At 33.8% G+C, this 23800-nt stretch overlaps 4 protein-coding genes across 5 annotated transcripts; 1 reads left to right on the forward strand and 3 right to left on the reverse strand.

Moving 5' to 3' along the window:
• Nucleotides 1–5212: 5212 nt before the first annotated feature.
• Nucleotides 5213–10916, reverse strand: LOC109804221 (dihydropyrimidinase). Its single transcript, XM_020366012.3, has 13 exons — nt 10709–10916; nt 10492–10623; nt 10362–10413; nt 9902–10171; nt 9570–9781; nt 9070–9190; nt 7454–7541; nt 7281–7359; nt 6996–7083; nt 6852–6892; nt 6694–6746; nt 6368–6524; nt 5213–5656 (listed from the first exon to the last, which is right to left on the reverse strand). The coding sequence occupies exons 1-13, from the start codon at nt 10811–10813 to the stop codon at nt 5465–5467; spliced, it is 1590 nt and encodes a 529-aa protein (XP_020221601.1). The 5' UTR covers nt 10814–10916; the 3' UTR covers nt 5213–5464.
• A 1504-nt stretch (nt 10917–12420) lies between these two features.
• Nucleotides 12421–13859, forward strand: LOC109803150 (uncharacterized). The gene is made up of 3 exons (XM_020364600.3): nt 12421–12557; nt 12866–13120; nt 13413–13859. The coding sequence occupies exons 1-3, from the start codon at nt 12546–12548 to the stop codon at nt 13458–13460; spliced, it is 315 nt and encodes a 104-aa protein (XP_020220189.1). The 5' UTR covers nt 12421–12545; the 3' UTR covers nt 13461–13859.
• A 1636-nt stretch (nt 13860–15495) lies between these two features.
• Nucleotides 15496–23157, reverse strand: LOC109803929 (putative calcium-binding protein CML13). Of its 2 annotated transcripts, none has more exons than XM_083067572.1 (7): nt 22857–23157; nt 22547–22670; nt 22412–22448; nt 22298–22325; nt 21615–21767; nt 21444–21546; nt 15496–15960 (listed from the first exon to the last, which is right to left on the reverse strand). In XM_083067572.1, the coding sequence occupies exons 1-7, from the start codon at nt 22857–22859 to the stop codon at nt 15734–15736; spliced, it is 675 nt and encodes a 224-aa protein (XP_082923698.1). In that variant the 5' UTR covers nt 22860–23157; the 3' UTR covers nt 15496–15733. The 2 variants fall into 2 exon arrangements, with proteins under 2 accessions (XP_082923698.1, XP_020221198.1); XM_020365609.3 differs by lacking the exon at nt 15496–15960 and adding an exon at nt 20649–20895 and having other exon boundaries at nt 22857–23141.
• LOC109803118 (putative F-box protein At1g32420) lies at nt 16902–18410 on the reverse strand. The gene has a single exon (XM_020364568.3). The coding sequence runs from the start codon at nt 18362–18364 to the stop codon at nt 17216–17218; it is 1149 nt and encodes a 382-aa protein (XP_020220157.1). The 5' UTR covers nt 18365–18410; the 3' UTR covers nt 16902–17215.
• Nucleotides 23158–23800: the final 643 nt, after the last annotated feature.

A 23800-nucleotide genomic window follows, 5' to 3' on the forward strand; every position in this document is an offset into this window, starting at 1 on the left:
CGTTGAGTCTTCCTGTCGTAAATTTATTATCTAATTTTTTCACGACTTTATCTTTACTATTTACCCATTCTTCAATCTAATTCATTGTAATGTCTTTAATTAATTAATACTCTATCAAGTTGATTTTTCAGAGTTAGTTTTGGTATCAAAACTAATATTTTAATGATCAAAAATCAAAACTAACATTTTTGTTTTACTATTAAAAAGGAAGCAAACCATTACAGGCTTCATATCTGCAAACCTGTTAATTCCACCGATTCCGCCCTTGAAGCTGAGATATTGAGTACTACGCATAAGAAAATGTCTAGTTTAGTAGCTTTATCCTAGTTTCTGTTGTTAAAATATCCTGTGACTAGAACATCCAGACACCTTCCATTTATATATCGAAAAAGTAGCAGCAATAAACACCTTAATTTGTACAGTAATTGTAACTCCATATTCATACGGTCCCTCGTCTCTGTTAGAAGTGATTAAAACATTATAAATACCACCCTTTTACTGAAATATAATATACAGAATAAGAATTCCTTTTTCTCCCACTTTACGTTTTCCTCTGATACTCTCTCTTTCACGTGTGGGTGTGGCTTTGCTCTAACAAACTGGTATCCAGAGCATAGGTTCCGATTAAGGGATTTTTTGAGACACGATGGGTTCAACTGGTACGAATTTTCCGGCAAACCTTCCCGTTCTCAATGGAAAGAACTGGGATCGGTGGCGTGTGCAGATGAAGGCGATTCTGGGTTATCAAGAGGTTGCAGAAATCGTCGAAGAAGGCTATCCAACGCTCACCAAAGACTCGACAGATGCACAGAAGGCGCTTTACAGAGAAAATAAAAAGAAAGATTGTAAAGCAACCTTCTTGATTCATCAATGTGTTGATGAGGCACACTTTGAGAAGATTGCAGGTGCTGCAACTTCGCAAGAAGCGTGGAAGATTCTGGAGAAATGCAGTGAAGGAGCAGAGCAATTGAAGAAGGTGAGATTGCAGACGATGAGGCGTCAATACGAATTGATGCAAATGGAGAATAATGAAAAGATAGCTGAGTTCTTCAACAGAATCATCACCCACACGAATGCTATGAAGAACTGTGGAGAGAAAATCACAGATCAAACAATCGTAGAAAAGATTCTGAGAACACTCGATCCCAAATTTGACCACATTGTTGTGGCCATTGAAGAATCAAAGAAGCTCGAGGAATTGAAGGTAGAGGAACTTCAAGGTTCTCTTGAGGCACATGAGCAGAGACTCATTGAAAGAGGTTCAGTGAAGTCTGATGATCATCAAGCACTGCAAGCTCAAACCTCAAAGAAAGGACGTTACAACTCCAAAGGAAACTTCAGAGGACGAGGCCGTGGGAGAGGATTCAGAGGTGGCTTTGAAAAAAATAATCGAAGTCAAGACCAAGGAAAGATTGAACAAGATCAACCAGAAAACTCAAATAGAAGAGGGAGTTTCAGTAATTGGCGAGGAGGAAAGAAAAAGGTAATCGATAGGAAAAGAATTAAATGCTTTAATTGTAATCGAATTGGACATTTTTCGGCAGAATGTGAAGCTGCACCAGGTCGCACAGATCAACGGGGGAGTCAATCACATGGTGATTATCAAGCACACATGGCCAAAGAAGATAATGAAGCGAATCTTGAAGAACAACCGTTGATGTTGATGATGATCACCAATCCAGAATCTTATAACAATGAAGAATGGTACATAGATTCTGGATGTTCCAATCATATGACCGGGCATCGAGATTGGTTTGTCAATTTCGATCCAAAGAAAAAGAGTACTGTAAAATTTGCAGACAATAGAGCCACTCAGGTTGAAGGTTCTGGAAATGTATTAGTCAAAAGAGAAGATGGAAGACAAACAGTGATTACAGAAGTACTGTATGTTCCTGGAATGACCACAAATCTGATCAGTCTGGGTCAACTTCTGGAGAAAGGATGCTCAGTAAACTCAGTTAAAGGCTTTCTAGAAATCTATGACAAAACAAAGAGATTGGTGATGAAAGCTCCATTGGCCAAGAACAGAACCTTCAAGGTAAGCCTAAACACCATTGAATCACAATGTCTTTCCGCTGCTATGTTGTCAGATGATTCATGGTTATGGCACCTTAGACTAGGCCACTTAAATTTTAGAGATTTGAGTCTCTTGAAATCCAAGGAAATGTTAACTGGTCTTCCTTCAATTAAAATTCCCAAGAAAATATGTGATAACTGTTTGATCAGCAAACAACCCAGGAATTCTTTCAGCAATTTTACAGCTTCTAAGGCTAATGAAGTACTGCATGTTGTTTACTCAGATGTTTGTGGACCGATTGACACTCCATCATTAGGTGGAAATAGATATTTTGTTTCTTTTGTTGATGACCTGAGCAGGAAGGCATGGCTCTACCTAATCAAAGCCAAGAGTGATGTGTTCAGCATCTTTAAAGATTTCAAGGCTTTGGTGGAGAAGCAATCTGGAAAATGCATTAAAATTCTGAGGACAGATGGTGGAGGAGAATTCACATCTGGAGAATTTGAAGGTTTCTGCAAGGAGCATGGTATAGTTCATGAAGTAACTGCTCCTTACACTCCCCAGCATAATGGCATTGCAGAAAGAAGGAACAGAACAATCTTGAACATGGTCAGAAGTATGCTTAAAGAGAAGAATCTTCCTCATAGTTTTTGGGGTGAAGCAGCCATGACAGCTGTGTATGTTCTGAATAGGTGTCCAACCAAAAGGCTTGGCTCCATGGTTCCAGAAGAAGCCTGGTCGGGAAGCAAACCTTCAGTTAAGCATCTCAGAATTTTTGGATCTCTATGCTACAGACATGTTCCTGATCAAAGGAGAAAGAAGTTGGATGACAAGAGTGAGGCAATGATTCTTGTTGGATACAACTCTACTGGTTCATACAAGCTATTCAATCCCAAGAATCAGCAAGTCCTATTTAGTAGAGATGTCTACTTTGATGAATCAAGTTCATGGGCAGAGTTTCAGTCTACTCCTGATATAATACCAAAGTTTCAGTTTGAATGGAAAGATGAGGATCTAGTTGGAGAGACACATCAAGAAGTGGTCAACAGTGAACTTCAAATGGTGGCTGACAGACCTACAAGAGTCAGGAGTTTTCCATTAAGACTCAGTGATTATCAGATTTATCATGATAGTGCAATTACTGAGGAAGGTGATTTGGTTCAGCATATGGCACTTTTGACAGACATGGAACCCATTACGTTTGAGGAAGCTATCTCTAAGGAAGTGTGGAGATCAGCAATGGAGGAAGAATTGAAGAGCATTGAGAAAAATGATACCTGGGAAATGGTGAATTTACCTCAGAATAAAAAGGCTATTGCTGTTAAATGGGTTTTCAAAACTAAATTCAAATCTGATGGGTCAATTGCCAAACACAAGGCTAGGCTGGTGGCAAAAAAGGCTTCATGCAGAAGGAAGGGATAGATTACTCAGAGGTGTTTGCTCCTGTAGCTAGATTGGAGACTGTGAGGCTGATTGTTGCTTTGGCTAGTTGGAGGAACTGGAAGCTGTGGCAGCTAGATGTTAAGTCAGCATTTTTAAATGGGCCACTTGATGAAGAAGTTTTTGTGGCACAACCTCCTGGTTTTATATGTAAAGGTAAAGAACTGAAAGTCTTGAGATTGAAGAAGGCCTTGTATGGCTTAAAGCAAGCACCAAGGGCGTGGAACAAAAGGATTGACTCTTTTCTCACTGGTTTTGGCTTTCAGAAATGCTCAGTTGAGCATGGTGTGTATATCAAAACAGTAAGTGAAACTGAGATATTGGTATTGTGTTTGTATGTTGATGATTTACTCATCACTGGTAGCAGTTTGACCGCTATTGAGTCACTCAAGCAAGGTTTGAAGAGTGAATTTGAGATGACTGATCTAGGCATCCTGTCCTATTTTCTGGGAATTGAATTTGCCTACACCGAGAAAGGCATCTTTATGCATCAAAGGAAGTATATGTCCGAAGTTCTGAAGAGGTTTAAGATGCTGGGGTGCAAACCAGCAGAAACTCCAGCTGAATTGAATGTGAAGCTTGATAAGAGCGAAGATGAAGGCTCTGTTGATGGAACTATGTTCAGGAAAATTGTTGGTAGCTTGAGATTTATTTGTCACAGCAGACCAGAAATAGCTTTTAGTGTTGGTTTGGTCAGCAGATTTATGAGTGATCCTAGACAATCACATTTGGTTGCAGCTAAAAGAATCATGAGGTATCTAAGAGGAACGCTCAGTTATGGCATTTTGTTTCCTCATCACACTAAAGGAGATGATAGCTTACACCTTGTAGCCTATTCTGATTCTGATTGGTGTGGTGATCTGGTTGACAGAAGGAGCACCATGGGACAAGTTTTCTTGCTGTCAGGATCACCCATATCCTGGAATTCTAAGAAGCAGACAGTAGTAGCACTCTCTACCTGTGAAGCCGAATACATTGCAGCCTGTGCAGCTGCATGTCAAGCCTTGTGGATATCCTCTCTACTTAAAGAATTAAAGGTGTTTACTGGTGAAGCAGTGGATTTGCTGGTGGATAGCAAATCAGCAATTGATTTGGCTAAGAATCCTGTGTCACACGGTAGAAGCAAGCATATAGACACGAAATTCCATTTCCTCAGAGATCAAGTAAGCAAGGGGAGGATCAGACTTCAGCATTGCAGATCTGAGAAACAACTAGCAGACATTATGACTAAATCCATGAAGAGTGAAAGATTTAAAGAGTTGAGAGAGTTTTTGAATGTTGTTAGTTTGTAATTGGTTTGAATCAAGGGGAGGTGTTAGAAGTGATTAAAACATTATAAATACCACCCTTTTACTGAAATATAATATACAGAATAAGAATTCCTTTTTCTCCCACTTTACGTTTTCCTCTGATACTCTCTCTTTCACGTGTGGGTGTGGCTTTGCTCTAACAGTCTCAAAAGGAGGTAATTCTAAGCTTAAAATCTACATGAAAGATATAGCTAGGGAAGAAAATAACTTTTTGACCTATAGAGCTATCAAAATGATTTATTCTACAATAGTCTTCAACCATGGCAGAACCAGGAACGAAATATATGAAATAAGAAAAGGAAATTTATGTTGCTATACATGGTTATAACTGCCATAGCCACTCCTTCATCTTCAAACAATGGCATGCCATTAATGCACGAGGGATCTATGACTTGTAAAGTATGTACGTAGATGAGACGCGTTCAATAGAAACATGACCAAAAACTTCCATAATCTCAGTGTGCAATATCTTATTAACGCTATTGTCTCTTTTTCTCTAACAGCTTTAGACAGTAGTAAATGTACATTACACGAGTGGAAAAATAACACAAAAGCATATCTATATTGTAATATACATGATGCTTTCCAGTGTATATATATATTACTTTATTTGAACAGAAAACTGGATTAACATTAGTCTTTGCCTCGCCTTCCCCTTAAAATGTTGAAATTTGACTAAAAGGATATTAGAAGCTTTTCAAGTGTTGGATTTGGCTCGCTTCACCGGGGCTTGAAGGGAATTTAGATAAAAAGCATCCTTTTTGTCAATTCCATCAAATAGGTAACTAAAGGGTGGCATTTTTATATATCTCCCGGTACCAGGAGCAACCTTCAATTCATTATTTTCCCAAACAATTTTTCCTCCTGCAATAGTCACTTCAATCTTCCCCTGGACAAAAAAATAATAATTGAATATTGATATAAATGACAAGGCTTCAATTATTGAACTATATACAAACAAGAACATGTTGAATGGAGTCACAGGACACTAACAGGACAAAAAGAACACAGCATGAACAGAACATGTAATGAGTGGTGATACTCAAAGCCTAGAGGGTGATGATGGACAGAGAGAGAGAGAGAGAGAATGATATACATAAACTTGAGGGGAAAATGTCACATTTAGTGTACTAGCGAGTTTTAAGAATAATTCATTATTCTCATTGATAGCTCACAGGATAAGGCATCAATTTATAAATTTATAAATATATAATCTCCCTAATGCTGTAATGAATTTTACTGTTGTACCACATGCAAAACCAAAGTGTCTTACGGAATTCAAACTCAATATAACATAAATGAAGTGCCTTCAATTGAGTAGAACTATATCTCCCAAATCCTACTTTATAATATACCGTTTGTACCTTACTATTTATGAACATTCTGGTTTGATACTAGCACAAAATTAATTCCAAAAGAAACTAAAGAACTTAAATGAAAGTCCCTATACTGTGTCAAAAGTCTAAAGAGAAAATGAGAGATATGGGTGAAAAATCCAAATTTAAACCAAAACAAGGAGATTTGCATCGTATGCATGTTCTCACTAGGCAGTTAATCAATTTCAATCCTTAGATGGACCATATTATAGTTAAATTAGTACCTTCCCTTTCCTTCCCTCATAGACATTTGTGTCCAGTTTGGAGTGGTGAGACTTTGCAGTTATCTCAAAGCTAGAATTTGGATTAAGGATGATAATATCTGCATCGGATCCCGGAAGAATAGCTCCTTTCCTTGGATATATATTAAAGATTCTAGCACTAAAATGATTGTAGAAAAAAAACATCAGTAATGCTTTTGGCATCTTCACCAAACAGCTTCATCAAATTAAATAAAAATAAATTATTACTCTAAATTCCCCTTATTTCCAAAAGAATTGAATGCTAGGTTTTTTTTTTTTTTTTTTCCTTTGGTCAACAGAAAATATACCATTCAGTGCTTGTCAACCGGACATAGTCAGTGACAGATATTTGGCCAGATTCCTGAGAGATATATAACAATTAATTCTAGTTAAAAAGTGATCCTCTCCTCCATTTCATCCAATCTAAAAAGAAATGAAAGAACAAGCTAATAATTGATTATCTTACCACCATGATATCCCATACCAAATGCATCCTTTCTTCAATACCTACAGATATCAGGTTGTAATGCACATTAGTAAGGAAACCTTTCAAAATCAACCAGAATGTATTTGGGCTAGAAATATCTAGGTCCATCCATCATGTGATTACCATTGACACCATTAGGAATTTTCCGGAAGTCATCAATTCCAAGAGCTTTTTGGGTGGAATTAAAGGCACAGTGATCAGTTCCTACTAGCTGCAAATTTGTAAAAGGTACTCTTGGTCAAATAATTGATCTTAGTAAAAAGAATAAACCAAGCCCAGGGCACTAGATAATAGAGTTTATAAACAATGAAAATGCTAGGATGCATTTCCTGGTTGAGATTATCCTTACATCCTGAAACTCAAACCCTTAATGATTATTGAACCTAAGCCTAAATCATAATGTGAAACCTGCAAAACTCCTTTTGAAAGGGCAGCTTGAAGGGCCTTATCATGTCCTTGTTTCCTGATAGGGGGACTCATGACATACCTGAAACGTGAGAATGAATACGGCTTATGTTCTTAAAACTGAATTCAATAAAAGAATAGCAATAAAAAACAATGAAACACGTGAAGGCACTTACTTTGCAGCAGTCTCAAAGTCAGGATGCCAGAGCCAAGATTCATCAAGGGCTAACCCAGAGGCAACAGGCTCTCCAATTACTCTTTGTCCTGCAGCATGACCGCAATCAGTGGAACAAAAATATCATGGTGGAAAAAATATAAATTAATCGCACATTCTGTACTATCAAAACAAGCAAGGGAGCTCACTAAAACTAGTCATTTAGTAAATTAAAATGTCACTGCTATGAATCCCATGTTAAGAATAGAAAACTCAACGTGGTATCTAAGTCATGAGGCCCTACCACCTAATGGAGTAGTAGTTTGGGTTGAGCTCTCCTTATATGCTTAATTGCAAGAAGGGCTACTGATAGCCTAGATTAAGGTGCAATGTATCAAATAATAAAGCCACAAAAGGGGGAAGGACTGTCACCATGTCAGAGTTGATTGAGTGAAGCTGCTGTAAGCATCAACTTTTAAAGGAGACAATGTTATGAATCTCACATTAAATAGAATAGAAAGCTCAATGTGATAGTTAGGTTGCGAGGCACTCTTACCAATTAGACTAGGTTTTTGGATTGAACTTTCTTATGTGCTTAAGTAAAAATAGTCACACTTAAAATGAATCATATGCAAACAAAAGGGATCTTCAATCTGATCCACTTTTTTATTGTGTTGCTTTGTCATTCTCCGGTTCAGAACATAATCAAAGATAGAATAAATGTGAAGAAGTTTATAAACTTGAAAGCAAGGATTAAACATGATGTATAAATTTTATTCATCTTCATGGCCACAAAGAATTTAGTTTTTGACAAAAACATGCTTTAATTCATCATGGAGATTGGAGAGGTTGAAAAAGTAAAACACAAGGGGGCACTGGATTTAGAACAAGACAAGAATAATTATAGTACAAGTCCACAGAATACAATTTCAAAGAGACTATAGAGTGTTCCATTTATATTAGTCATCTGGTTGCTGGAGAAAACTTCTTTCTGGTATGGCCTAACAGATTCAAGTTGAAAATCCCATTTCATAGGACACTTGTGTCAATATAATTTCCAATTTTTCATAATTTACAAGTTCAAACTTATATGATTATCACCTACCCACTTTAAGAAGAAAACTAGATGCAGAGATAAGCGTCAAACTTCTGTCCTTAAATCTTATATCCTTATAATTACATAACCAAGGTTCTTATCAGTATGAGATTAGGATCGGGAAACTCTTTTCCTCTTTTTTCAGGATAGAATGGAAAGAGGGAAAGGATGAGTAATCCTTTCTTGGGAAGAGGATAAATAATCCTCTAAATCAAAAAAGTGTAAAACAACGAAACAGTAAAAGAAATTAAAAAAATCAGCAACGCAATCCAGTCTCCCTGCAAATCAGAAATGGAATCTTCCTTGGGAAGCTCATCTCTTGAATACAAAATACAGAGAAAAAGGGTACATTAACAACCCTAAACTAAACGTTATCCCCCTAAAAAATCACATCAAAGACAGCAATCAGAATCAAGTCTCAAACTCTCAATTAAGTGTGTGTTTGGATTAGCTTTCAATTCTACCAAAATTAATTGCAAATGTTACAGTGGAACACATCAGTGAAAATTAAGAATAACACTATAAGGATTAATATTAAGAACCTGATTTCCTGGCCTTTGCAATTTCTTCCATTGCATCGATGCTCATTACATGAACCACATATAAAGGAGTGTTCACAAAATCAGCTAAGCGAATAGCACGAGCAGTTGCCTCTCCTTCCAACTACATAGGTATACCAAAGTCAAATTGGGAAATGTTCTATAAATCAGAGACAGATATTTAGACTTTACAAGAATCACACAGTATAAGAAAACATAACAAGTATTCAATCTAATAACATACCTACTAGTTGTGGTTCACAAAAACAGATGAAAATGAACACAACAAATGTAAAATTAGGGTGGTCACGAGTAAGCAAATTTTGACAAAGGAAGTCTAATAAGATGAAAAAGGAAATTTTAAATATGAGGAGCAAAAATCAATTTCACATATATACAATAGGTTGGTAAGATAATGAGGATGAAAAGAAACCAGAAGTGGCCAACATTTTCATTACACTGTTCTGTAAATTCTTTATAAAAGAACAAATATGAGAATTTACCACTGCAGGCCTTGAAAGAGCATGCCCCTCAGGACCAGTTATTCCAAGTTCTATCATTTTTTTCTGCCCTTCATACACAGCATCTCCATTTTCTGCATGGACCATAGCTAAGGCACCAAGAGACTTGCACTTTTTAAATCCTTCCAGAAGAAGCTCATCGTTGATCATAAGAGCTCCTTTGTATGCCATGAAAAACTTAAAGGAGTTGATACCTGCAATTACAAAACATAGATGCACTACCTGAAATAAATTCCTCACAAACTCAACCAAAGGGTTATTGGCACACAATCAGCCAAATTATCAAAATGAAACAAGGAAATAAATTATGTGACCTTTCTCCTTGACCATGATCTCCATTTCTCTGGACACGGTTTCATCCCATTTGGTAATAGCCATATGAAAACCATAATCCATGCAAGACTTGTTTGCCTTCTTTTCATAAGCTTCAAAACCAGCCGTTAAACTTCCTTTAAGTGGTATAACAAAGTCAATGTGCATCGTAGTCCCACCAGCTAAAGCTGCAGCCTGACCACTGAAGAAGTCATCAACAGTTGCCGTATCCATAAACTCAAAGTCTAGGTGGGTGTGAGGGTCAATGCCCCCTGCCAGTTAACAAAAAGATGCATTATTCTCCAACTTAGTGATGCATGATGAGTCTGTTTCGATACAAACTTAATTTTTTTTTAAGAACTCCTGTACTAGAAATAAACTTCATTTTCAGCAGAAAAATTCTCAAAAACATATTTTTCTAAGCTTGTACCCATGGAGACTATTGAAAGCTTAAGGGCTAACCTGGCATAACAAACTTGCCAGTGGCATCTATGACTGTCACCTCATCTCCAACCTGGCAATGGAACGAATGAGACATTAGGTGGTAGTAAGATAAAAAAGTAGATGAGAAGAGTGAAGAGATAAAAGATACCGGAATAGAAGGATTGACGGCAAGAATGACGCCATCTTGGACGTAAACATCGGCAAGTTGTTGGTGATGAGCATTGACAACGGTGCCTCCCTTGATCAAGAGCTTGGATGAGGTAAGTCCAGCGTCACAAAACTGAATGAGTGAAAAGAGATGATGAGTAATTGAATTTGAAAACCTAGAACTCAGAAGAGTGAAAGTCAACTGAGATTGGGGTGACCTGGTCAGATTGTGAGAGTGAAGAGGGAAAGGTGATGAAGAAGGTGAGAGAGAGGATATGAAGGAGTGTGAATCTCATGGCCATGGTTACACATGTGATATGCATAGCATAAACAATAACATATGCTTCTTTCTTCTTCTTCGTTAGTCACTGAGTCTGCTTAGTGCTTACCCATCTCATCTCAATCAAACCACAGCGTGAGACTGGGTTAACAAAAAATATATATATATATATATTTTTTTATAAACTTTTTTCCTATTCTCAGAAATCTAATGGTTTACAATAACTCACAAACAACCCCAAACTTCCCTTCATCTTTTAGGTGTAACACCAAGTGAATAAATTCTTTTACATGTAAAAAAGAATTATAATATATTTATTATTATTATTATTATTATTATTATTATTAAAAAGTCATAAATAAATTAATACTAATAATATTAATAAACTACTAAGTTGGCCTAGTGATTGAGATTGGAATAATATATGTTAGATTTTAATAGATAAAAAATAATTACCAATATTAATCATATATCAATAGATAATTAATAATTTAATAAATACAAATATATTTAAAAAGTTAGTCAGAAATATAAGATATAAATATTAAGCATCTATTTTTCATATTTTAGCCATTATATTTTTATTTATATCATATACTTTTAATTAATCTTCTTTTAATATATTTATATCATATGTAATATATTTATATTGTTATTTTCACAAAAGTATATTAATATATTCTAACTTATATTTATTAAATTGTTTATTTACCTACAAATATACACTAATATTATTATTAATATATGAATTTATTTATTTAATAATAATAATAATAACATGTTCTTTAATAAATAAATAAAATTTATTATATATTTTAAACAAGTCAATAATTATATAATTTTAAAATATCATAAAATAATAATATATTATAATATATTAATATGTAGTAATAAAGAAAGAATACAAAAAAAAATATTAGTATTAAAAATATAATATAAATGTAATTTTTTTATTTAGTTGTAATAAATATATGCAGAATTTTAATTAAAAAAAATCAAAAGAACTTGTTGAATAGATAGTGTTGTATTATATAAAACGTTAAGTTCATATCTTATTTTAAACTTTAGTCGTCATATTTCTATATCATCACTCATGACTAAAATTGTATAAGTCTTAATTAAAAGATTGAAAAATTAAAAGTAAAATGGTAAGTATGGGACACAATATTTAAAATAAAAATAAATTAATAGTAATTTTTTTTTAAAAAAAACGTATATTTTCAAGTAAATTAAATAAATAAGAATAAATACTAAATAGAACCTTTGCATATATGAACGTCCATTAGGCAACGAGAGGAAAATATATTGACAGACCTAAAATTGGCACATATAGCAGAAATTAGGTGGGCAAGTTAGTTATTATTTTATTTTTGTTAATTTACATTTCTATGGTGAAAAGCTGTGTCTAAAAATCCTTTCTGGTATAGAATAATCATCATATTTTCCCTAAACTTGGATAATATCATGTTCTAATTTGCACAAGCTCATAATAGAAGGAAAGTAGTAATTGAACAACCACATATTTTTTCCCTACTTTTACTCTAATCACAAGAATTCAAATCGACAAACACGTTCATTTCGCTAATTCCTTGAAACTGACATATTTTGAGTACCAAACATAACAAAATGTCTAGTTTTATCCTAGTTTCTCATAGTTAAAATACCCCATGCTAACCTCCTTTTTTATATTTTTAAAAAAGTGGTAGCAATAACTACCTTAATTTCTACAATAGTCGTAGCTCAATTCTCAAGGTCACCAGCCTCTCCATTCAGCCATGGAACAAGAGGTATCAAAATGAATTATTTTATAACAGTCTTCAACCATGGTAACCAGGAACCGGGAATGCATGAAGCCTATGAAACAAGAACAGGAAATCCAATTTATGATGTTATATCTTATGAACTATAACCATACTTCTATGTGTTTAATAAATCAGAGGTTCCTCGTTGTTTAATAAATCACATTTTGAAATGGTTAATGCGCATTAGTTGACCAATATAAGATGAGGATGAAAGTTCCAATTTTCCCTCTAAACAAACTGTGCATTTGAGAATGTGCAACAACAAAGGTAGTAACATTATTATGTTTGTGCAGAACATACATGGCAGGATGTCTGTGCCTCAGTTTGGAGGGTGGGACCAAAACGCACCAGGAGCTACCGACTATTCGGTGGTGTTCACCCAAGCTCGTGCTAACAAAAAGCACCAGAAGACCAGCATGACTGAAATCAAGACTAAAATTCATGAGATTGAAGGGGACTCTGTTAATTCTAATAATAGTCAATCTCATCATCATCATCACCATCATCATCATCATCATGTTCGCAGTCATGCTCCTGAAGATTCTATGGTTAGTTGATTATTTGTCAAAAGAAAAAGTGAGAAGGGTCTTATGTATATGTAGAATATTGTCAAAAGTAACATGCAAATTAGAGAGTGATTGGAGGGAGAGAGATGTGTACAAAATTACTACTAGAACTCTAATTCAGCTTTGTTTCCAAATGTGAAAATTTCAATTTATGCTTGCTGTATCTAGGCTATACTCCCCTTCATGTTTCTATTATAACACACGGGACAAGTAAGAACGAGCATGTAATTAGGGAATACAACTTCTAATTCCATTGTTAATTATTATGATGCAGGGGAAAAAGAGGATCATGGCCTACATCAATTGTTGCATTAAGCCGTGAGGTGCTAAGAACCATACTACCACAGCGACTCCTCAATTTTCAAGTCAATGACATGCTACTAAAGCACGAGGGATCTATGACTTGTAACATGCACGTAACTGAGTCGAGTTCAACGGAAACTTGACCTTAAACTTTAGTAATCTGTGTGAGCTATATATTGTACAGTATCTTATTTAAGTTGTTGTCTCTTTCTTCTCCAAGAGATTTAGTCAATAAGCAATATATTACATGGGTGGAGAAAAGGTAACACCAAGCATATCTATTGTCTCTATATTATTTTACTTTTGTTGAGTAGAAATTTGGTTTAACATATGTCTGTGGTCCCCTCCCTCGGTAAAATGTTACAATTTGACTAAAAGGATATCAGAAACTTTTAAGTGTTGGATTTGGCTCGTTTCATTGGGTGGTTCAAGGGAATTTAGATATAAAAAAATATTTTTTGTTCATTGCATTAAACAGATAATTAAAGGGTGGTCTTTTTATTTATTTTATATATATATATATATATCCCAATATTAGGAGCAACCTTGTGCTCATTATTTTCCTTGACAAATTTTCTCTTGCCATAGTCACTTCAATTTTCCCCTGAAAAAAATACTGTGAATATTGATATTATATGACAAGGCTTCAATTTTTTGAACTATAGAAAATAAGAACATGTTGAATGGAGTGACACTAACAAGGCAAAACAAAACATAAACAGATCAAGTAATGAGTGGCAATACTCAAAACCTTCAGGGATGGTGATGGGCAGAGAAAGAGAAAGATATAGTTAAGGGGAAAGTGTCACAATTAGCGTAGTAGCGAGTTTTTAAGAATAATTCATTATTTTCATTAAATCATTGATAGCCCAAAGAATAAGACAACAATTATAAAATATAAAATAATAATCTTTCTTATGTTATAATGAATTTTGTCTGTCTAATGTTACTCATTAACTGAACAGTTGTACCACTTGCAAAACCAAAAGGCCATACCTAATTCAAAATTTCAAACTCAATATGGCAACATATATGAAGAGCCTTTAATTAAATAGAGGATACTTTATAATATAATACATCACTTGTACCTAATTATCAATGAACATTCAGGCTCGATACCAGCGAAAAATTAATTTAACAGAAAAAAAAAACCTTAGTGAACCTGTGAAAGTCTTATATTGTGCCAAAAGTTTAGAGAAAACTTGCGAGATAATGAGTCAAAAATCCATATTAAACCATAACAAGAGATTTGTGTCGTACTCACGTTGTCCCTATGCAAAAATCAGAAATCTTCAATCCTTAGATGAACCACATTAAAGTTAAATTAGGACCTAACATATCAACTCTTTTTTTTCTTCTATTAATAATACAAATATTTTTTTTTATATTACCATTTTTAATAACCATATGATATAAATGTAATGGACAGGATCACTGCTATAAAAGCAGAACCGCTGCAGCGGATCCAAGTGCGAACAATATGACATAGGAGAGAGTGAAAGTTTGAAAAAGTCAAAAGCCTATGAAATTGCCCTTTCCATTTACTTCTTTTTGAAAAATAAAAATACACGACCATGGCTGAATTTTTCTAATGCTATGGACACTGCTTTACCTAAGTTGTTGTGTTTCCTAGCTAGAAAGAAAACGATGCTTCCTCTCTCTCTGTTTTGTCTTTGAGGTCATATCCACTAAGACATCACTTTTTTACCTTTTATCCCCTCTAAACAACAAATTTCTTCGGAGAATAGAGAAAGGAAAATAATTGGGGCGGTGATTACTGTTTATTGATTATTGCTTCCGACAATTATTTGGTGATATTCAGTTCCTTTCATTTGACTTTTTTTTGGGTAAAATTTATGTCTTTAATTAAAAAGAAGAGAGATGATACAAATTATATATATATATATATATATATATATATATATATATAAGTATAAGATTTCGATGGTGGATGAGCGAATCTAACTGAAAAATTCTACATAAGATTCATTTTAGTTGATATTCTTATAACATAATGACTTTCAAGAAGGAACAGTACTGTAAAGATGTTAATATGAATTCCATCTTTCTTTTCTTATATTACCTTGAACCAATTTCACATCATTTTTACATTAGGAGTGTAACTATGTGCATACAATACAATGTAATTAAAAACAATGAAATGAAAAGAAAGTTAGGCATGATAATGGAGCGAATTCGGGTTGAAAATGTTCAGTCTAGTACAAATTAACCAAAAAAAAAAATATGGACTCATTTCTAACCGCATCAGTACTTGGGATTGTTCATGTCGAGTTAAACGAATTTCATGGAAAGGGAGTTCTCACAGAAGTAATTTCTGACAGCTACGCTTCCTTTATCATCTGTTTCATTTCTTTCTCTTCCTAACGAAGAAGATGATGACGGTGTTAGCGTCATTCCGGTAGCATTTCGCAACTTCCCCCTCCATCGAAATCCTTTTCGTCGACTATTTTCATGCATGCAACAGTGACAGTGGCAACGGAGAAGGAAACTTGGTGAAGCTGAACTTGAGCAACAAGAAAAGGAAGTTCGTGAATAAGAGACAGATTTATCAAACAGGTTTGGAGACCTATAGATAAAGAAATTTAAACTCCAATCCAATCGTAATAACTCATTCAAAACCGATTTTAAAAAACTCGAAAATCCAATCATCCGAGTCAATTCGTCCATCAAACATATTTGATCATGGGTTATCGAATTCGGGCGGGACGGGATTTTTTGATCAGGCCTAAACAAAGTTATGCAAAATTATATAAATCAAAACATGAGACTCTTAATAAAAAAATATATATGAAGAATTATAAACATGTACCCTATTTTATGGCGAACAGGGGTGGACGAAAAGAGATAGAAAGTAACAATGAGAAAGTGATACGTGAGATATGTGTTTATAGTTACTCTGGTGTGAAAGTAACATTGGTGCGATAATTGCATGTGGCGATGCAAAAATCTTATCCAAGTAATAGGAACATTACTTTACACATAAATTGTAGATAGATTAAAGCTTGCTCACACTGCCTTCCATCACAGTTTCTAGTTTCCCTGTTACTTTCGTTGTAGTTGTTTCATTTTATTCTCTTTTTCAAATTCCGTTGCACCTTTATCGACCATTGTATGATCTGTCTTGTATCCAACCTTAGGCTCCTCCTAGTGATTTCTAAAGTTTAAATATGCATAAATTAGTCCCTCGTGTTTACAAATGGTGTAAAACGTTAACTCCAACAGAAATTGCCAATTGACTAGCACATGATCAATTTAATGATTAACAAAATGCAGAAACACAATACCATTTCCACTGCCGAAAACGAAGAGACTTGGCCTTTTCCTCTTGAATTTTTTATAAGATACACAAAACGGATTTGCATAGATTTGATGTGCCTAAATTTCGAACCAAGTTTTTTTTTTCCCCCACTTCTGCGTTATTTCAACATTTGGACGTGAATTTACACAAAAATGGAGATCTTCCACGCATTATATTAGAAACAGAGTTGAACATATATCTGCTACAAAATGCATCGAGACGAAACAACAACAACAAAAAGAGAAAAGATTCCTCAAAACAGCATTGAAAGTAACATATCATGCAGTAGGGATATATGGATTAATAGAGCTAAAACCATATATATATGGATTCAACAGCATCAATAAGTCTATATATATAGTGTCTCTAGTATGAGTCACTTTCCACCCAAACTGCACAAGCAAAACGACCCCAAAATGAAACATGAACAGCACGTTCATGATGAATTAACGCTGTCAAAGTGGAACAAGACTCTCAGCATAAGTAAAGGGCACATAGCAATACTCATCTCTATGCGCTGGCAGATTCTTCAGTTCATTACTCAAAGGATTGAACAGCGACAGAACCGTTTCCACTCCTCTGTACTCGTTCCCATGTCCAGAAACCTCTTCCCTACACACAACTTCATCTCTCCATATACTCAACGGATACAAAACCCTTGAAAAGGGGCCCACACTATACATCTTAACCCATCTCTCCCCAACCCCACAAGCATCATCATTACCAAAATCCTCCAACACCCACAAATCAAAGGAACAAGACTCAAAGTTCCCAACAATGTAGTGCCGAAACATGGCGAGCTTATCGTTACGAACCGCAAGCACGTTGCTATAGGAACGAGTGGGTGAAGAAGGAACCGGAGGACCGTCCAACAGCGTGAAAAACTCCCTAGCGATGTCAAAGGAAACGACAAACTCAGAATCAGTGGCAGAGTCAGAAGCCATGGTGGCAAGCCAGAAGACGTTTCCAGTGATAGCGACGGAGCTAGAGACAAGGCACAAAGGTTGCAACTTTACGGCGTCAATCTCCTTCCAGGAGGCAGAGTTTAAGGAATAAAGTTGGGCGCGGTCAACCCTAACGTGGTCGAGATCGAGAAGGACATGGTCCTGGTGGATGACGTGCATGGAGATTGTGACTATCTTGTAGTCGTTGGATTGAGGGGTGAAGCCGAATCCGATGTAGTGAAAACCGAATAGGGTTTTTCCGGGGAGGTGTTTGATTTGGTTAGTGGCGGGGTTGAGGAGGGAAAGCTTGGTTTTTTCACGGAGGCACAAGAGGCCGTTGCAGGAAGCGAGGATTTTGGCGGTGGGAGATGCGATGGGGAAGTCGGTGATGTGGGGTCCGACTCCGATGAGGCAGGAGGAGAAGGGGAGAGGGCGAGGCTGGCGAGAGATTCGTTGGAGGAGGAGGAAGGGGTTTTGGGAAGAGTGAAGAAGGTGGTGTTGGATGAAGAAAGGGTTGGCTTTGATCATGTTAAGCCATTGCTTGGAGACGCATTGGAATCGGAGGAGGGATTTCACGGGGACTCTTATCAGAATGTTCATTACCACGTCGTACGGTAACAACTCTTGCTTCCTCTTTCTCTTTCTCCTTCTCTTCGCCATTTCTAATGATCAGCTAGATTCTTCTGCTTTTAGAAGGGAATCACTTTTGTGTCATTTTCTTTTATTTATAATTTTTTGTATTTTTTTATTTATAACTTAATTTGGTATAAATATTTTTTTAGTTAATTTTATCTTTTAATTTTTAAATAATAAAAAATAATATTAAAAATTAATTATTTTTATACGAGAGGAATCGACTTATATAAAATATATATATATATATATATATATATATATATATATATATATATAAACTTTTTTATATTGATATAAGGATCTAATAAAAAATAGATACTAAAAAGATAGTTATTAAATATATCTTTTTTATAATAAGTATAAATAAGACTCATAATTTTATATCTTAAAATTTAAAAATTAAACATAATATTAATTAATTTAATAAATATTAATAATTTTAAATAATTTTAAATTATACTTAAAAGAATATTGAAATATAACCATTTTTTAATATATCCAAAAATAAAATTCATACTTATAATATTATTGAAAATCTTGTTCTTGAGAATACAAAATGAACCTTGAAATTAACATTTCTAAATATTTATTTAATATACTAAATTTATATTTTATATTTTATTTACTCTTGAAATATTTATTAAATTTTCTCATCTAATATATTTATATAATCTTATATAGGATAAAATTTTACTTTAATTTTATTTTCCTTCTCATACGGTCTATTTTAATCACTATACTATTTATATTATTTGTCATCGGTACTTTATATCTCTATTTATTTTGTTTTTAATAAAGTAAAATTAAATATATTTTTAATTTTGAATAGTTAGTCTCCATAATTTTTTTTATGTTGACTTTGATCCCTATATAATTTTATTTTATGATTTTAGTTGTGTTACTATTCACCAACAATGTGGCAATTTTCTCATATAAAATCAAAGGACTTAAATCATAAAATAAAATTGTATGAAAACTTATATTAAAACTTTATTATTTTATAAAAACTTAAAAATACTAGGATTAAAATCGTAAAATAAGATTTTATAAGGACTAAAACGGACAATTTTTTATATGGACTAAAACCATAAACCAAATATATTATAAGGTCCACATACATATTCAAATCATAAAATAACATAAGTTAAATAATAATAATAATAATTTACAATTAGAGGATAGATGTAAGTAATTTCAGTAATAATATGGATAAAATAGTGAGGAAAAAATATGTATCCTATATATTCTCTTATATAGTAGATTATATACAGTATAGAAGTATAAATATAAATATTACTTTAACATTATACTTCATTATTTTTAACTATTACACAAATCAACATTATAAAAGTATGACTTCTCCTCACGCATATGTGAGTATGTTAAATCATTTTGTGTAGACCTTAGTTGGGAATATTCTAATATATAATATAACATTAATAATAAAATACATATTGAAATTAAAAAATCGATGATATGAGTATAATTAACTTCAATCCCTTAAGAAAGATTTAGAAGTTGAATCTTGAATGGAAAAAATGTGGTTAAGAAAAGAGATATCAGTGGTAAATCAAATCTTCTAATAAATATTAATCATCAATAAAATTGGTAAATACTTCCATTAATAATATGATTTCTAAAAAATGCAGTCAATAAATAAAAAATAACTGGTTTATTGTTAATTAAAAAAATTATATATATACCAAAATACAATTTTGTCAGTGAATTATAATTAAAATTTATATAAAAATCATATAAACATTTATTTTTGTCATTTTATATTTATCAATCAATCAAAAAATAATTTTACCAGACACTGCTTCAACAAATAATTTTACTAAACACTAATAATTTAATAAACTAGCTTAACATCATCTTTAATTGGGTGAGATTCCAAGACTATTATTTTGCTGAAAACTAAATAGGTCTTCTTGAGTCTCAGCTATCCTAAAGAAGTATCCCTGAGAAGCAATCTTGCAGGTACTTTCATGCCTCCGATGCAGAGTCTATCTAGAGGATGAACTACTATGGATTCTGAAATTGAATGCTGAATGCATGAAAAACCCATGGTGTAATTGAATCTAGGCTTTTATAAGAAATCAGAACTTGAAGGAGGGTCGATGCTGTCATCCATGAACCGGATTTCTTTTTTATTATTTTAAAAACTACAATTTAGGGGCTCTAATTTTCTTATACCGAAATATGTAACTTACTGAAATATTCTTTTAGAATTTAAGCGAATATACATGAGCAAACCCTTTAATTTGTAAAAGCCTACTGCTATCTTGAGTCAGAACAGACCGAAATATGTGCAAACATCATTATTATTCATAGGCAATACGCAATAATAGAATTGAAATCATTCATACAACTTTTAGTCTTGTACAATAACAAGAGTATACAGCTTCGTTTTTTTTAATATATATTTAATGTACTAGTAGTGCGGCCAAACAAAGATAACAACTACCCCACATAGACAAGGTCATAAGACTAGTGATGGAAGTTAGTTCTGTTCATCATCGTGATGAACTCCTCTGCACTAACCTCTCGATCATCTGCACATTTTAAAGCCAAAAAGCTGATATAACATCTCGTAATCATGGGACGCAATCACAGAGACAAATTGGAAAGCAAAAGAGAATAATGGCAAATATCGTGTTCCTAAACCAACAGGTGATAAATACAATGTCTAACAAATAAACAAGTCAGTACTGATCACTAAATCTACAGTTAAAAAATGATGGCAAATATCGTGTTCCTTTACCGTTTATTTAATAAAAATTGTCATCCAACAGACAAGAGAGTACAACAAATCGACCCCCTTTCCCCCCAGAGAATTATGAATTATCATCATGAAGAATACTTTCTTTTTAATCTTTTTTGCCTCTGTATTTTGTGTTTAATCTTTCAAGCGCAGAAAACTTCCATTTAGAAGTTCAAGTAATGATCATAATATTTTATATACACACTACGTTATGTCAGCATAATCTAAATCCCATGCATCCACACCCCGCTAATTATAGAATACAAATCTGCAATATGAGAAGTAAAAGTTTTCTTGTAAAATTAGAAAGTTGACAAGGATAAGTTTGGAATAACTTACTATCTTGATCTGCTTCATCAACCATCTCCTGAATCTCTCTGTCAGTGAAATTTTGACCTAGCTCTTTTGCAATGCGCTTGATGTCTGATGCAGATATCTTTCCCTGAATAGACCACAAACAATGAGAATTATGAAGAAGTATAAATGATGTACAGCAGAGAAGAACTTTACATTTTTATCATGATCAATTATATGGAAAGCTTTCATGAGCTCCTCTTTTGTGTCCCTTTCTCCTATTTTGGCTGTCATCATGTACTCAAATTCGTCATAATCAATTGCTCCACTTCCATCCTTGTCCACATCTGCTATCATTTGATTAATTTGCTGAAATGACAGCACAGGTTATCTATCAGAAATGCAAATAGAACTCTGACAAAAAGCATAGCATCAGGAAATCCCAGATTACATACACAAACCACACTAAATTTAGGATTGGGTCTTGAAAATCAGTGCCCTAAGGGCATTTTATCGAAAAGTAAAACTACATTAAGTTATATGGGAGTGTGTTGTTACACTTTTCAATAATCTTTTTTTTTTACTTTTGATTCCTTAACAGATGCCTATAAAGCACTAGTTAGCATTTTTTTGGATTTCATTTCAAGCAATTGACTCCTTAATGCTGAATAAGTAGAAGAACAACCACAGCCCGACCGGTAAATGTTAAATAAAACAATAAAAGAGGAGGGGCAGGGGAAAGTTAGCTTCAGCTATCATGAACATGGAGAGAGACAGATGGCTCCCTTCCTTGTGACCACGATCGATAATCTTTGGAGGAAATCATTGAAATTTGTAACTTGCAAAATTTAATTCAATCAGAAGAAAATTGAATGCATGTACTGGAATATGAATAATACCTCTTCTGTCATCTCAAATCCAAGGGCCCTGTCGACATAAGATGTCTGTCACAAAAACAACACAGCCAAATAATATGAAAAAAAAAAAATTAAGACTACGAAAATCAACAATACCTCATGGCAACATTCAGCTCCTTGGCATCAATAGTACCTATAAATCAAAGTAACAACGTTAATGAAAAAGAAAGTAAGAAAACTATTCTACCATAGTGTTATTTTGATACTAAAATGACAGTCTATATACAAAACCTGAGCCATCGGTATCAAATAATTCAAAGGCTTCCCTGATCTCCTGCTTCTTCTGCGTTGTCAAATGATGGCGTCCTCTTTGTTTGTTGTTGAACCTCCTGGATTCCCCTCTGTATAAAGATGACTGATATGGGAATTGCACAAGTTAATGGTTGATCCATGATTAAAAATAAAAAAAACTTTTTTGTTTTGAACCCTAGATACGATACATAAAATAAAGGGAAGCTACTAACTAAGGGAAATCGTAAACGATAGTGGCGCTAATGATGAATGATGTATTGGTTTGATTGAGTAAAGAGGGGGATCGTACCATTGTAGTCTGAGATAGGGCACCGAAACGACCACAATTGAAACAAAGTTCCGAAATTTCCCTTTCCTGGCTTGCTGATAGTTCAAAGTCTGCTTTGCTTCTGAGGAATTTAACGAAACACGGTTAGAGGCAGAAATTTCTTTGCTGTTGTTTTCTCTATGAAAATGAAAAGGATTGGGGTTTCAGTTTTTTCAGTGCACCCAATTGCATTCTAACAGTCCGGTTCAGGTTCTTTCAAAAATGGTTTGGTTCACTTGGGTTTTTTTTACTCACATGTGTCTCGTAAATAATAATGACCTTTCCAAAATCATAAGAAAGGTTGAGGGTGCCTACTGCCGTTGAAATCGTAAAACTTAAATATATGAATATTTTTAAATGCATTCGTTTGACGTTGTGATCAAAGACTTGTGTTTAGGCGAGCATTTGCACAATTGTTTTGAAAAAAATTGATTTTTTTAAGATTAATTTCGGTCAAAATTAATTTTGAAATGATGTAATTCATTTTAATGTTTTATTCTAAAAATGAATTAGTAATATAATTTAGTATAAATTATTTTATTCAACATAAATACTCCTAAAATTGTTTAATTATGAATCCATAATTAATTCATCAGCGTGGAATCAAATATGTAATACATTAACTTAAAATCATGTTAGCTGATATTTTATTATGATTTTGAATGACCAAATGTGAATTAAACACATTCATATTATATTACAATTTTTTTTTCAGTATATGAAAGTGATAAATAAAAAATACATTATATTATTGGGTGCATTAATTCCCCGTCCAACCCTGAAGTTACTCCTTATAACTTTCAAAAGTCACGTATTGTTTTACATGCATTATAGGAAATAAATGCAAAATCAAACACTCGGTGAATAAATAATAGAATCTTAATCTTAGTTTAAGTAACAATCCTTTTGTTCCTCAAAATCTTTTG

The sequence above is a fragment of the Cajanus cajan genome, chromosome 1 (assembly GCF_000230855.2).
Source record: "Cajanus cajan strain Asha chromosome 1, NIPB_CcT2T_4, whole genome shotgun sequence".
In the NCBI taxonomy this organism is placed as follows: domain Eukaryota; kingdom Viridiplantae; phylum Streptophyta; class Magnoliopsida; order Fabales; family Fabaceae; genus Cajanus; species Cajanus cajan.